General features: G+C 40.5%; 2 protein-coding genes across 2 annotated transcripts; both read right to left on the reverse strand.

Annotated features, from left to right (window-relative positions):
• Positions 1–3489: 3489 nt before the first annotated feature.
• Positions 3490–6688, reverse strand: minar1 (membrane integral NOTCH2 associated receptor 1). The gene is made up of 3 exons (XM_034134865.1): positions 4721–6688; positions 3961–4176; positions 3490–3684 (listed from the first exon to the last, which is right to left on the reverse strand). Exons 1-3 carry the CDS (start codon positions 6686–6688, stop codon positions 3490–3492), a joined length of 2379 nt encoding a protein of 792 aa, XP_033990756.1.
• Positions 6689–8496: 1808 nt separating this feature from the next.
• LOC117486585 (ellis-van Creveld syndrome protein) lies at positions 8497–16303 on the reverse strand. Its single transcript, XM_034135097.1, has 20 exons — positions 15844–16303; positions 15626–15739; positions 15320–15406; positions 14803–15029; positions 14615–14699; positions 14344–14442; positions 14115–14243; positions 13867–14028; positions 13545–13761; positions 12528–12676; positions 12341–12439; positions 12046–12258; positions 11443–11552; positions 11074–11275; positions 10722–10940; positions 10458–10593; positions 10065–10167; positions 9841–9967; positions 9634–9730; positions 8497–9561 (listed from the first exon to the last, which is right to left on the reverse strand). Exons 1-20 carry the CDS (start codon positions 16021–16023, stop codon positions 9416–9418), a joined length of 2901 nt encoding a protein of 966 aa, XP_033990988.1. The 5' UTR covers positions 16024–16303; the 3' UTR covers positions 8497–9415.
• Between the last annotated feature and the right edge of the window lie 285 nt (positions 16304–16588).

A 16588-nucleotide genomic window follows, 5' to 3' on the forward strand; every position in this document is an offset into this window, starting at 1 on the left:
CTAATAATGTTGTACTTTTACTTGAGAAACATTTTGATTGCAGGACATGTACATTACACCCTGGGAGTTCTACTTTTACTCAAGTACAAGATCTGATTACTTCTTCCACCTCTGGTTAAAGGACATTATATAGGCCTATATTATTATGATAGACGAGCTCAGGAGTCTTACCCTGCATTCACCCAAAGTCGTAACATAAATGAATATACAACATTTTAGTCAATTAGTAGTGTGAGTGTATTTAATATGTATAATTTATTAAACATTGATTTTGTCATTTATTTTTCCAATTGTAATATCTCTTTCAACTGTCCAATTAATTATTAATTATTGAACGGATGGCAGCTTCAAGACTTCTAACATCCTTTTAGAGTAGGGAATAATGGGGGTCATACATTATGCAAAATGTTGCCTATAATGACCCAATCAATATTTGTAATCTACCATACAGAAAAACAACAATACTTTTAAATATCTGGATCAAACTCTGTATCAAATATGCTCTGGCGTTTGATAAGTCCTTTCTTTCAAATATCAGCTTCCAACTGTGCCTGGTAGCCCCATTGGTATTGTAAATAACCATAAATGACTGACCATAAATAGCCTTTTCTTTTGCACAAAAAATAAGCAAGTCAATTTTGCTAAAGGTTTGTGAGTCCAGTATCTGCTGTGTCCTGCTTCCAGTGCTTTGTATCACAAATATTCAATTCTGTATAGTGAAATTATGTATGAAATCGTAAAATCCTTTGAAACAGCCAGTGTATTCTGGTTTGTGAGCCTGGCACATGGGATGTTCACAACAGCATCATTAATCAGCCATGCATGGCATATCTGGGTGCAGCAGAAGCTCTACTGTGCAACATTAAATCAGGGTAACACACACAAACACACTAAATCAATTGCAAACCATTTACATGTATGTCTTCATAACACATCAGACTTTATAAACAACTCAACACTTTAACTGATTTGTGTGTACTTGTGTGTTTTTATGATGCATTGACAGCCTGATTTAGCTTCACACTTGTCCCCAGAACATTGTGTGTTCTGAATGCTGCAGGTCCATTAGAGGTAGTTTGAGATAATAAGACCTGTCAGTCAATATGCGCTCTCCGTCTTACTCCATTATTCATCTCTATGTGTACATTTCCTCTAGTCACAGATCATTTAACTGCAAGGATTCTCCTTTTACATCAATCATCGTCTGTCCATTCTTAAACTGAGTTGACTTTTAAAGCTATTTGCATTCATCTGTAATTCGGCATTAAACCTTGCACTACCAACCAGGATCTAAAAAAGGGAAGTAATTTGTCTTTGTATGCACCATTATACCAAAGTAAATTCCTCGTATGTGTAAACGTACTTGGTAATAAAACCGATTCTGATTTTGAATTAATATTGCAAGTCAGAACGGTTGCTTTCATTGGTACATTTTTTACTTACGTAATGTTTTTAAAGAATGTGTGTTTAGAACACAGTGCAAACATTCTATTTATCAGATCATACAACATATTGTAAAAGGCATGTTACCACTTTGTTGAGTTTATTCAGACAGCATATAACTTGTACTGCAATACCTGTACATATATTCTTTCATTTACAAGCTGCTCTTAAGACAGAGTGTTTACCTGAATGATGAGTTCATAGCTGTCCTTCTAAAAGGTGTGTGGAGAATAAAACAACAAAATCAAATGTGAAAAAAGTGTCAGGAGGCTCTAATGCACCAAAGTTTCAGAGGAAGCACCTGCGGATTGTGCTGACTGCAGGGTTAGGCCTCCTCAGTGGCACCATTGGAAAGGTAATGGATCCACAAACAGCCTCATGGGGGACACTTGGCAGATATACATCTATCTACTTAGGAGGATGCGTTGAAGCAGAACACACCCTCTTTACATCCTGTCTATGTGCGCACAAAGCAACATTAACTTTAAGCGTCTGTATACAGAAAAACAAACATTTGGATTTATGGCATTTTCCCCAACAATATGCATAGTTTCTGTCCACTTTGGTGCATAAATGGAAAAAGAGCTTATCTATTGTTAAACAGAAACATATTCATCCATATCTGACAAAGTAGAGGGAGTAGACACAAAACAATATAAACACCTAGAAAACGTAACGCAAATACATTAGCCCTGCAGTTAAAAAGTATTAAGACAGTGTCAGGGTTTGAATTTCACTATTTAGTTATTGACAAGGGTAACACATATTGTAAAGTCAGTCTCTTAAATTGACCGCATTGTAATGCACAATGTATTAAAGGCTTATCTTCGAATTCAATCAATGCCATAAAACCTTACAAGCCTCACAAAGGTAGTTGTTATCGAGGACATATTGAATTTCATTAAATGTTTCCAGTGTGCATGTTTTGTTGTCAGCCCCCGACAGACTTTACAGTCTGGCACCAAAAGTCAATTTATATATAATGTCTCTGAGTTAACAGGATGTTTTTACAAAATGGATTGTCACACCACTGGCAGGACTCAACATCTGTGAAAGGACACCGGATAAATCTGATGGTGCTAAGTGAGTCTGCAGGTATGTGGGGAGGCTTTGGCCAAGTGAGCATAGTGATAAGATAATGTGCATAGATGCACTCCAAACATCCCATCAATTGGATTACAAGTGTAATATCCCACTCAGAGTGTTTACTGGAAGAGGCTCCCTCTTTCCTTTCCTGCTTCAACAACAACAATACTTTTATCTTCCATGTTTTGAAACCTGACACTTGGTAAACACTCCAGCCCGAACACATTCAAGAGTGGATAAAATAGCTTATATTTTATAGTTTGAAAAATGGCAGCGAACTCTATAAAAATAATATTTCTATTGATTTAAGCTTGTTAAAGCAGTATATTGTGTTGCTTCATGAAAAGAAAAGAGCATCTAAACTGAAAAAAGTAAAACAGTTGTTTCAACAGAATCTGTTACTATTTATGAACTGTAGATGTAAAACTCTCATGTACTAATTACATTTTTATCTTAAACTGAATTAAAAGAAACCTGAAAGTGGTGGTATTGTGATTTTTCAGAAAAGGGGTGGAGAAAAAAGGAGAACAAAGATTGCATTGGCACAGTATCACTAGTCTTACCATTCCATCTCAGAGATATCATGACATTATTTTAAACATTCATCCTTAATTACTTTTTATTTGGAGCTACCTGAAACTATTGATAAAGAAAAATTGTGGAATAAATGGCATGGGCGATTACTTACAATTAGTTGTAACTGCACGAGGGAGTGTGATTTCTAAATAAGCTTCACTTCAAATCCTCCAGTGGAAGTCATAAATAATGTTCCTGCATGCAGCGAGGTGTAAAAGGTGACTGAATGTTAACTGATCTCTGATCCAGATCTATGGTCCAAGTGCCACAGTCTCCCCTTTCTCTCTCTCAATGAAAAGGGCGTTCACTTTTCTTGGGTACAGCACATAGCTGCTGAAAATAAATAACTAAAATGACAACGGAATTAGATTTCTGACAAAATCTTCAAGACCCAATGGTGCAAATGGGAACGACGATGATGAGAATGATAGTCACTGCAGTGAGAATGAGTGCAAGCAGCTTGCAGACCTTTGCCCGGCGGAGGTCAGCCTCTTTACGCCTGAGAAGAGCATCGTAGCCAGGAGAGTAAATGTCGTCCATCCAGAACTCCATGTTGTTGGGGTTCAGGGATTCCTGGGTCTGGGGAATATTATGACATTTAAAGATTTTTTGAGCAGAAATAATCCTATTTAGATGAAATCCTGATGTTAGGAAAATAAGAATATTGTATTCTCTTTCCTGCTTTGAATGATTATGTGATGTGAATTGTATTTTACTCCCAATTTTCCATGATGCATGTGTACAAATGAAATATATTTAATTTATTCATTTTAAACATTGACTTTTTATAAAGTCAAGCTACACATTGAAATTCAATTTGTTTAAAAAAATATTTTTACAGTTAACAAATCTGACCTGTAAGTCCAAAGGGGAGATCCGGGCCTCTCTGTCGTCTACAGTCCATACGGGCCTCACCCTTCCCTCAGACAGTCTGGGCTCCAGGACCTTCCCAGATGCAAGTCCTCCTGTTAGACTGCTGTCTTTGTTGCGGAACAGGGACGAATTAAACACTTGTTCCATCAGGTTGGGTTTTTTGGAGAGTAGGTGAGCTGTGCTGCCTGATTCATCTGCCTAAAAGAGAAATGGACCAAACAGAAAAAAATATACAGACTGTTTACACTACATCAATTTAAACCTTTAAAGAATATGACATGTTTCTTAAAGCCCTGACAAAACAGCTCTATATCTATTATTCAATGTGTGTTATAGTGTATATATTTGTGTTCAATGTGTTAGATTCTCCATTTTTACTTATATACATATTTAATGAGCATTGTTGGAGCGAGCGAGCCGGAGATCTACACTTTTCATTCCCAACTAAATGTAATTGTTGAGCATTTGACAAAAATAACTTTTGTTCACTCACTGTAAATGTTTCAACCAACACACCACAAAGTGGCCTGATGTCAGCCTACCACACAATCACATGGGTTTACCCAGCAGACCACAGGGCCAGCTACTGGCCTAACACATTAAATGGTTGCATAGCATGGTAAGTATTGTACTATTTTTGCTTTAAAAAATGTAACACTGATTAAGGACTGATATTCATGTGCTGAAACACTGATCATTGAAAAGAAAATATAATTAAATATATGCAGTAAAATGACTCTACCTGCCCATGTGTAGCTTTGCCATCTTTACTTTTTGAAAACGACACTGTCCAGTCTCTTGCAGAGTTGGAGACTATTAGCTGTTTAGAATCAGAAACCCCCTTTTCTTCAATCTGGGTTTTGGAGGTGCGACGAGACGATGCATCCTTCTTCCCTTCTTTCCCCCCTTTTGAATCAGCCAGAACATTGCTGCTTTCTGTTTGCTCCCCTGCAGCGTTCCACCGGCTCCATTCAAGACTACTCGTGCTGATCCCGGGGAACAGATGCTCAGAGACTGACAGAGGCTGAGGATCCGATGACTCAGAAGGGGTCATAGGGTGGCTCATAAAGGAGGAGACACCACTGAGAGGCTCCAGCCATCGCCCGGTGCCTTGTCCATCAGTGATAGGCTGCTGGATCTTTTCATCCAGCCGCTGCAGTGCAGACAATACCTGCGAAATCTCAGCCTTTACATCATTCAGTGTCCCAAGTTGTCTTTCTATCTGGCTCATACGGAGCAGCAGCTTACATACACTGGCCTTGAGCCCATCATCGCTGCTTTCAAGGGAGTGAAAAAGCCTTGATAGTTGCCCTAGGCGACCGCGTCTGGCCTCATGGGTGTCCTGGTTAAGGGCACCTGGTCCATCACTGGGGTGCAGGACTCCCGTGGAACCGCACATGCTTATATCATCTAAGAAGCGAAAGATGGCGCTGATGTCATCCTCACCTAACTCTGGGTCATCTAATGAGGTCATGAAGGAGAAACGATCAGCGTGGACCAAGCTCCGGAGGCGTCGGGTGTCCGGCGGGTCCGTCTGTGTTCCCTGAGCCTTAACTCCATCGCTTCCACCTGGCAATCCACTATCCCCACTCTCACCTCCTGAGGACCCCCCTAAATTGCTCATAACAGGGGTTGAACGTCTTGGAAGTTGTCCCCCTCCTATTCCAATGCTCCCCAGGCCTATCCGATCCTCTAGACTGTGACTCTTGTTGCTCCAGAAGGGCTTTTGGGTCCTGGGAGGTTGTAGGTGCCGAGGAGACCACTCTGGGATTGGCCGGGGTCCAAAGTAAGTTGAGTCCTGTAGGTCATCGAGGCTCTCATGTTTAACGCACGGCTCTGTTGATTGGTGGACTGTTGCTGGTGATGGGTAAGGATTCTGGATTTTTTCGAAGCTCAGATTGTCAAAGCCTTTCTGTCCTGTGTTGGGACTGGGAGACTCGCTGTTAACAGTCACCTGCGGTATTAGAGGCGGCCGGTTATGGAAGTCTTTCTTAAAGATGCTTCTCTTCTGGTCGACAGACGATCCCTGTTCATCTTCAAACACTTCTATGGGCGCAGAATCTCCACTAGACACGCTTTCTGTCTCCAAAGGTAGGTACATATTATCCATGACCTCGTTGTAGATTTGACCACTGGGGTACAGAAGTGTGGTGTGAGGCAAGCTGAAAGACACAGCCCTCGTCCTGATTGGAGGGGAGGACAGAAGTGAGATGGGATCAGGGGGAAGACTTCCTCGCTTGTGGGCAGAGTAATTAGATCTTGGAAGCAGCAAGTGCTCATCGATCGGCCTGCCACCGGAGTCAGAGTGGGCACGTGGTCTTTCTCGACCAGAAAGGTTCAGCTGTTGGATTCCAGGAAGGTTGGGGCCGGGGGACTGATCGGCGGGGAGGATCATTGGTTGGCTGTCATCAGGAGCCCCTGCGGTCATTTGAATAAGATTGAATATTGTTACAATATCTGCAGCGACGCCTATGGGGGATAGCCCCTGGCCTCTGGTGGAAACCCGGTCTCTGAATAGAGTTGCCGGGAAACAGGGGTCCTGGCTGGCAGCAGCAAACAGTAAACTCCGGAGCTCAACGAGGTTCTCCAGGTCAAAACGGGTGCTGACCATGCGACAAAGATCCTGGAAGGTCAGCCATTGACGCATATTGGCCAGTTCCTCCAGTATCCCCAGAAGGACCCCAGAGTATTCCTGCTGCAGGTTAGCCATGGCTGCTCACCTAAGAGAAAAAAAGAGGCAATTCGTGAGCCAAAGTAAGCCAATTTGTGTAGCAACCCTTCAGAACAAAGATGTTTTAAAATGATCTACGTAACAAATAAAAAGCCATTAAGACAAGAGAGAAAAGTGAGAAAAGAGAGATTTATTAAAAGTACAATTATAAGATAATGATGTAATTTGTATAGCATTATATTATATAAGAAGAATAGGCCTAATGAAGCAATAGAAACAAAACAATAATGTTATACAGTATTGGTTTATTATTAAAATATATATTTGGCTCTACATCCTTAACAATGCTATACATGTTTATAATATAAATGCATTAATAGTATTAATAATACACCAAACGATTTCTATAAAAATATAATCTTGATTTATAGTTTCACTATTACGTTGCATTAGTAGCCTAGCATATATTTCTTGATATGAAAGTACCATAATATGTATAGGGGTAGTGGATAATTAATCAAAGTAGACTTTTCAGCTAGAAGGGAGAAAGCCCTTTAAGAGGGAATTTAGAAAGTGACCTTATTTTTGTGTCCTAAAATAACTGCTCATCTGACCAGAGGACTGTCACGCTGCGCACATCTTTACCTCACTGGACATTTTTAGTCTTCTCATTTCTAGTAACGGCCTAAGGGAACACTCGTCTTTTACAGAACAAATGCGGCATATGTGAATTTTAACGTGCATTCAGTAACTTTATTTCAGACAGATTTAAAACGGTCTAAAGATGAAGGCAGGACAAGACGTTTTGTTGGAAAGCGCCCACAAATATTTACCTTTTGTGCATCCGCTGGGACACCAATGAAATGTCAGTGTTGCAAATGCAATACGGACTGCTAACATTTTGCCAAAGGTGTAGCTTTAAGCAGAGGTGAGCATAGTAGTATTTCCACTTACCTGGTTCTATATATAGAGAATCACGGTCACTCCTGCGTCCATGAGAAATGACAAATAAAATCCCGTTTTACGCAAATAGCAAGGCCATATTCCAAAACGATCCGGTGCGGCTCATACTCTCACACTCCTTTCATGGGCTTCTCTGTTTGTAGCAGAAACTAGCCCACAGCTCAGACAGGAGAGGAGAAAATTAGAAATCAGGTCATCTTCCCACAAGTCTTTGCAGTCCCCTAAGGGACATTAAAACCCATCCAAACGGGTTCCCCTCAACACAGATCACTGATGACACTGGCCAAAGTCAACAGTGTACCCACATTTCTGATTGATACCTAGAAAGGAAAGCACCCTGTTGGCAGGACACTCCGGTGTATGAGTGGCCCAGGAGCATATTTCCACAGGGTGCCATAACGATAATTGGTTGAGTGTGCAAGTAGAGCCTATAGCAATAAAGGACAGATTAAAAATGTATGTTTGCTAATTGACACTCCAACCTGACAGCAAGCCATAAGGTCTAAGGTAAATTGTCTGCTAGATTGCTGCCTACACACAGAACTGTCTGCCAGACCTCAGCACCCTCCCCCAGACTTTTCACCATTACTCTGCATTATCATCCATACAGGCTTGTACTTAAAACTCCATTAGAGCAAGAGAAGGGCAAGGCTTTCATCGGCGAGTAGTAGCACTCCACTACAATCAGAATGGACATCTCTAAATTATCTGACAACTCACAAAAAAGCACATCCATCATCCCATGTACTCAGGAATCACTGGGAATCAATGAGGTGAATGAGCCGTGTTATGTGGATTTAGGTTTAAGACAATACAGTATGACTGCAGGCCTGTAGCATAGGAGTTCTGTATACAGCGGGGAAACAAGTACATAAGATAAATAATGCATTCAAAAGATAATCTACTTTTATTTTAGTGCATTATTTGATGGTACATGGTACAAACAAGAATATAAACTGAGTACAAATATAGTACAGTATAGTTTTTGACATGTGTGCACACCACCAATGGACACGATTTCAGCAACATACTTTAAGCACACTTCTAGAAACATTTCAAATTAGACTGAACATTCAATAAGGTACAAATACCTCTTGCTTAAAAGGTACTGTTGACCCCAAACATACACATTTCCCCTTTAACCTGTAGAGCAGGGGTGCCCAATACGTCGATCGCGATCGACCGGTCCATCGCAAAGGTAGTTCATGGCATTGAAATCTTTTTTTTTTTTTTTAAATGTTTAGCCTATCATCCATCCTTACTATGGCATTTGCCACTTGATTGACGTACAGGTAAGCCAGTCTGAGTTGTATTGTGCCATACGGGTTCATGCAGTTATGAGGGGGCCTCACCTCCTCATCTGAAGCGCAAATGCGGCGCAATTAGTGTAAGCGCGCCACATTTTTTCCACCGTTTAGTCCACTAGCATCCACTAGCACCATGTAGGTAGATCATTTGGGCGTGGTCATTTTAAAAGTAGCTCCCAAGCTGAAAAAGTGTGGGCACCCCTGCTGTAGAGCTATTTATCTAAAAAGTGTTGGTATTAGTTACCTAGTAATGTCACTTCCCTTGTGGTGCTCAAAGCCCCAAAAATATTTCTAGAATCATGACCCAGTTACTCAAGATAAACCACAGACTTTGTTGACCTTTATAAAATAGGCCTATTTTTTTCCTAACATACTACAAATGCCAGTCATCGTGCAGAAGAAGGTAGCAACAGAACAGTAGTGCCATTATTACCAGCTAAGAGACAACATTTTTTTACAAGACATTTACTATATGAATATGTAAAATGTTAAGGTTTCAGCTGAGATGAGATTCTCGTTCTCTTTTCTTCTTTGGTTTTGTTTTCACAGGAGCTACAACTGTTGGGGTCAGAGAAGGATTCAAGGCTGGATCTAAGGCTGGGTTCAGGGCCAGCAGGTCCAATATAGCAGCACCCTGGTAACCTGTTGAGATATGACACCATGAAGGACAGAGATATACAGTATATGAACTATCTGAGCTAAAACGGGGCTTACCAGTGTTGTCCTCTTCCCCGCTGGGTTCTGGGTCGGGACTGCGGAGAGAGACTCGGGCCAAGGCTGCCAGCTCACTTATAAAGCTCTCTTCTGCATCCTAATGGATACAAAAACAAAGTGCTTACAAACAATGATTGCAAGATCGTTAATCAAGTCATAAACCTAATGTCCGACAGGGAAGTACAGAAGAAAAGGAAACATCTTAACCATGATCTGCATTTTGATTTTTTCCATGTTCTGGTCCTGGGCTACTTTCTTCCGCCTCAGTTCCTCATATATCATTTCCTGGTCCAGATCACACTGTTCCAGCACCTTCCTTTTGTGGAGTTCAACCCTGACACACAAGAAAACAATTGTATTTGTATCTGATGTATTTAAGAGTAACACAATTGTGGAGGGAAGAAGATCAGTGTTGTGTGCGGTTGTTGCACCTCTGTTGAAACTCAGCAGAGGTGGGTTTCTTGCCCCAGTTCACCAGCTCCCTCAGCAAGGATCTGCTGAGCTGACTGCTGCTCTCTTGTTGCTCTTTTACCTCTGAAGAAACAGAATCAACACACAGTCACATTTGTAACTTTTTGATCTACTCAAATGTGTATCTTCTGCTGTCTACTTAAATTACGTTGAGTAGGTTATAAGGTTATATATAACAAGTCGAAAAGCAATCCAAATATTCTATCTTGTATTGCAAATATTTTCCCTGTGAGTGAAGCATCTACTACATGCATTTATTAAAAGATAAGGATTAAGGTTGCAGCTGTAACAAGATCAAACCATTTTTTAACACAAGTAAACATGTGTATGTGAGTTGTGATTGTTAATCTCACCTGGGTTGATGTTTGTCTGATCCTGCTGTAATTTCTTTATGATGTCTTGTAGGTGGGAATAGTAGCTCTGGACCAGTGCAGTGAGAGAGTCTTTGGTCACATACACGCTCTCCGAGGCAGTCTCTGTCAGGTGGCGCTAAGAGGGAAAAACATGTTACTCTTTTTTTTCATAAACACAGGTAAGACAATAATATCTGACTTTGAAAACATATCTCCAGAAAAAAGTAAATAAAGTGTTATACTAATTTATTTCCCGAACCCTACCTTCAAGCCATCGTCCTGCTTCGGAGAGGCCTCAGAGGGCGAGTTCTCCATCATCTGTTGGATGGCGTGGCTGAGGGCGTTGCCTAGCACCAGCTGTGCATGGCTCTGTAGAAGCTCTGTCCCTGTTTCCAGTTCAGACAGGAACTCCTGCTGGAAGCTGTGGCCCACCAGCTGACTCTCTGGACCCAGATGCCTCTCTGCTAGGCTGGCACTGCTATTCTGTGATTGGTAGATGCAACAAATGTGTTCAATCTGCTGTTAATCTATTACTTTAGATAAATAAATGGACACATGCTGTATTTTGCAATGGTTATGAGGTGCCTTAAAGAATGTGTTCATCTTTTTCTCCCACCTTGAGGGTTGGATTGACACAGGACTGGCTTTTACTGGGATCTTCCATCAGCACAGCTCTGAAATCAGTCTGAGACAGTGCCTTCAGCTTGGACAGCCTCATCTCCTTCAGCATGTGCAGACAGAAGTGCCTGACCACAAAGTACCTCTGCACCGCCACCAACAGGTGCTCATGTTTCTTCTCTATCAACCTCCCCACGTAGCTGGGAAGAATATTGCATTGCATTATTTCCGAGTATCTCATAACAATTGATTTCGATATTGTATAAGTGGATATGGCTGGGTTGTACATCTGTTTTTAGTACATCAGGAACTCTTTTACAACCTTCATACTCTAAAACTACTTTGGACAGAGGTTTTCCAATCTCACCTGTTGAGTGTGTAGCTCTGTCTGGCCACCATGGCTCTGAGGATGGTCATCTGTTGCTCACTCAGATATTTGAGGCAGGCCTGCACCAAAGCCATCTCCTCACTCCACACCTACAGAGAAAATGCTCAGTTAAAAACAATGGAAAGCCCCTAGAAGGATTAGACTTTTGCAATTATCTCAAGATATATGTGCACACCAACTATGGACAAACTGTGCTGCTGTCAGTAAAGCAGTAAAGGAAAGTCGATATTAGAATGGCTAATTACAAGCAAAAAGGGAGTGCCCTACATATTATACTTTTGGGAACCATCTCAAACAATGGCTTAAGGCGAATGAAAACTGTGATCACTTATAACTTGACATGTAGTACAATGTAATTTGTCTTCTCTTCTTGTGTAATGTAGATTTGTATATTCTGACATTTAATGTTTCTGTTTTTGTTATCTGCCTAGGGACTACGAATGCAGGTAAGCTTTTTTTTTATAACTCTAAAACAGAGTTGATGTCCCTATCAGATAAAATAATGAATTGTACCTAGATCTAAGAGACAGAGTTTAAAAATGAACCTGCTTATAATCATTGATGGAGAAGCTGTATGTGTACCTGTCCATCTCTCTCCAGCTGAGCCCTCATGTCCTCCAGCTGCAGCTTGGTAGTGGTCTCGGCCTGCTGCAGCTGCTCAGCCAGCTCCTGCTCCAGGTCCAACCACAGCCTCTCGCAGCGCTCAGCTGACACGTTTGACTGGGTAGCAACGGAGGTGAGAAAAATATCTTTGACTAGCTCTCCGATCTTTTTGGACCAGGAGGTACGGAGTTTCTAAAAAAACACAAAAACAAACATTAGAATAAAGCAAGTAAACAAAAGAATGCACACAAAAAGAAACTGCAGGATGTTTTACCTTCCAATAGTCACAGAGCGATTCAGCCACCCTGTTTTCCTGCTGCTGCTCCAAGTCAGAAATCTGCTGCCTGTGTTTCATCAGCAGCTCCAGGTACACCTGAAGGAAGGTTGAGGATCAGATTTAAATATCAGTGGGATCTACAAGCAGATCTACATAGTGAGGTATCAGAAGGAAATGTTGTGACCTTGGTGAGCTGCTGGATGTCTGCGTGAGGCTGATCCAGTTCCAGGGCGCGGCTCTTCTCCTTGATCTGGCTCCTCAAAAGCTTCTTCCTCTTTGACTCCATTCTGCTGCACTTCTCATTCACCAGCTCCTTTGTCTTCCTCGTGCACTCTTAACATGATACAATTATAGTTGATAAAGCCAGTTAAAATACTTTGGTATAAAATGTTCATTAAAACAGATTGTTCTTTTAATATGAAAGATGTTGTTAGTGACAACATACTCAATATGAACTATTACAAAAACTTGTTTATATTGTTAAATTATTTGTGATTTGTATGCCTTCCAGGACCTATTTTGTGATTTTGTATACAGTGGAAAGAAAACCCTATTTTCCTATAAAGGTTGTTAAATGCTTATGTTTAAAAAGAATACATATGGTTTTCCTAATGATTAAAATATGTACATATTAACAAATATATTTCCACTTACCATTTTTACTTTGAGGGTCAAACTGCCGTTAGTAATAATAAAAAACATAAAAACTGAAGAGTAAAATCAATCCAGAACATAAAGTATCTCTCCTAACTAATGTAAGCATTATTTGCATTTTATTGCACAATATATCAGAAACAACACAATGTCATAAGTGATGTTGGAAGATAAAACATGAGTCTGGGCTGCAAAGATAGGCATGATATTATATGCTGTCCTGGAAGAACCTGGCCTTATTTAGGAGCTAAAGAGGATTCCCAGAAAATGGTCTATTTTGAGAGAGTCATTTAATTTAAAAAGTAGGCTAGAGATTGTCCACTGATACCTGCCAGAACTAGTTGAGTATGTTGTAAGAAAATGTCACATATCAGTATTTGAACAAGTGCATTACTAACAAAATGTGTTTTTTTCAGTTTTGCATCACATTGATTTACCAACAATATGCTATCTATGAAATGCCTCCTGTCTATTGTCTTTTGACCTGATAGTACCTTGCAGTGAATTTGTTTCGATGACACTGAAACAATGTTTACTTGCATCTTACCCTCAGTGCACTGTTGAAGGCCTTCGGTCAGAGTGGCCTGAACCTCTGAAAGGATCTTTTCCATGTGGCTAAAGCTCAACATGTCATCGCTCGTCAGCTGCTCCAGTGTTGTTGCTATCAAGCCCTGCCTCAGAGACACTTCCCTCTTCAGCAAGGCAGGTTGGGATTGAATAAGCCCCGCCAGCTCCTCCCACCACATCAACTTCTGCTGGATCCTCTAAGAGAAGTGGAAAGCAACTTTCCCATTAGTATATTATGTTCCTCATATGAGGATGAGAAGCAGAATGAATGCTGTGCCAATCAATAGCTCGTATTGCATTACATTGAGATCCGCTTCTTGTGTGTTCATCAGGTGGTTCTCTACTAACAGAAGAGTCTTGATGAGAGAGAGAATCACTTCCTGTGCTTCATCTGGAGAGAAAATGCTGGTCTTCTTCAGCAGATGCTGGCCCAAGTCCTCCACCTGTCTGCTGAAACCTCTGGACTGTAAAGAGACACGGACATTAGTTTTCCTATCAGAACAGTCATTGTAAATAAAGGTGGTTTACCAGACTATCTCTTTGCTTTTACCACTTGCAGGCCACGTTCAAGAAGATCTTTTTGGGCTCTCTCTATTTCCTCCAAAGTACAGGGAGCATCGTTATCTTTCTCACTGTCATTGTGGCCTTTTGGCAACTGTTTCTTTAGCTCATTCAGTTCCTGAAATGACAGATAACAATATTTTTGATGGTGTATCTACAAAAGAAAGTATTTTAGTGTGTGTGTATGGATGTGTACGATACATTTGATTTGACTGTACCTTTTCTTGCATTTGAAGAATATTCTTGGAGAATTCAGCATCATTTTTGTCTTTTGGAAAGCGACTGCTGAACATTACTTTCAGCATTTGAAGAAACATCTATTTGCAGGATAAAAGAAACAAGGGAAATTTAACAACCATGTCTGCCCTTTTAACTTTTGCCTATTTAAAGAAATATGCATATATCATTAGTTAACTATACTGAATCAAGTTAAAAATATAACTACTATCTTTTTAACTATTTTATTAAGCCAAGATGAAAAAAACTCACAAGACATTTTTCTTCCTGAAGCTGGGAGCACTGTTGTTGTATATCCTGCAGGGCCAAACAGTAAAGGCTGATCCTGCCTTCAAAACTGTAGAGATAACAAATAAATATCCTCACATACAGCCAACTTTGGTTTGTGCAAACTAAGATTTACAGTTGAGGTTTAACATTTTAAGACTCCTGGTTCCTACCCTAGTTGTGTCAGTGTCTGAGGGTAGTGAGAGACCCTGATGAAGCTCTGGTTCTGCAGACTCTTGGGGACGAGCGAGGAGGAGATAAACTGACTGCTGTTGTCGTCGTTGTCCTGCTCTTGGCTCAGAGAGTCTCCGTCAGTGGAGGAGGATGAGTCGTCGTTAGGCATTGCTGGCAACTTGGAGTGCTCATGCAATGATGGATTAGACGCTCCATCTGCTAAAGGCTGACAGATCCAGTGAAAGCTTGCAGGTAAGTGTTTAAGTACAATACACAAACTAAATTGCAACACAATTGTTTCTACCTTACTTAACATTGGATTACTTTACAGTTTACTACCTACTCTTATGCTACCATTTCTTTTGAACAGCACACATTTTGCTTTCTTGATTTAATATAATTTAGTATACTAAAGTCACAATACAACTTATACAGTTATTTGTGCACACAAAATAAAAAGTTCATTACTTTGTGTAACGAGCAGAAAGTGTATGTCATCATTTATGATAGACTTACTCTGTATTTTTGATTGATGGGATAAACCACCTTTGCTCTTGATGCAAATGCAGCCACATCACTCCTCACGGGTGGCTGTTTCTTTTCCTGGACAAAAAGTAAACAGACATATACTGTAAGTGGGAAGTTCATTGTTAAGCATCACAAATTGGTAACCCTGAAATAAGCATTAACAGAGTCCTGTGCCACACATTACATAACATATGGCAGTCATGTTCAGGTATGTTACATCCATTTAGCAGTTTATATTTCATGTAACTAGGAGTGTACAGCTATGCAAAGTAACAGTTGAACAGGGAATAGTACTTTTTCCTTTGTGGTGCCACTTGGAGCCTCTTTCCTGCTGTTGCTGATACAGTCACTTTGGTTGTTTTCTAATTCTCCATCATCAGGTTCAAGCAGCCGCCTTGCATTGTGACCCTAATGGGATGATACACGACAATATGTTACGTTCAAGGGCGTAATATGATGTATAGATGATACCTGGTAAATAAAAAGACTGGGTGTGTAGTGCATTTGATTACTTGTCTCGTCAACAGCAAGGGCTTCAGGCAGAAGACATATAACAGAGCAGCAGCTAATATTCCCGAAAGCCCTCCACACACTGTCGCCACAGTTAACAGTCCTGTGTAGATGTGCAGCGACTCTGCGAAACTGACCAACACATTCATGCTGCATTCCGTTATCACGTTCTGCTCTGTCATTTCTCATCAAACAGGGAAAACTAATGTAATGTTTGTTAGCATGTTGTCCACTTCACCCAGCTAACGTTATCAACTCATCTCGAAGAAAGTAGCATCTTGCTGTTCACGCCGAAGTTTCTTGCTCAAATAAGTTTTACACGTCTTTTAAAGGATTTCGATTTTGAAACAAATACAACCTACAATTTGGTACAACTTCTTCCAGTAGAACTTATTTCCCCTAAAGACAAACTTAAATGTTGGCCAATGGGTAACACGGAGATTTTAAGAGAAGGACAGAGCTGCGGCAGGAGGACAGGAGAGCTAGCTCACATTTGGCCGGAAAAAGATAAATTAGCCTTCAACATAAAAGCATAATAATGGCTTTTGGTAGAAAAAGCCCTTACGCAAATACAGTTTGATACTATTAATACTCACGGCGTTTAGGTGTGGTTTCTTGGCAGATTTATTTCTATATTTTAGTTGTTGAAAGTTTCAGTCTCCCCACGGGCTAGCCTACGTTGTTTTATTTTGGAAAGCCTTAACCGGAAACACATCTGTGTACGTTGTTATTAACGGGGCTTTAGAA

This window comes from Trematomus bernacchii, unplaced genomic scaffold, assembly GCF_902827165.1.
Source record: "Trematomus bernacchii unplaced genomic scaffold, fTreBer1.1, whole genome shotgun sequence".
Lineage (NCBI taxonomy): Eukaryota > Metazoa > Chordata > Actinopteri > Perciformes > Nototheniidae > Trematomus > Trematomus bernacchii.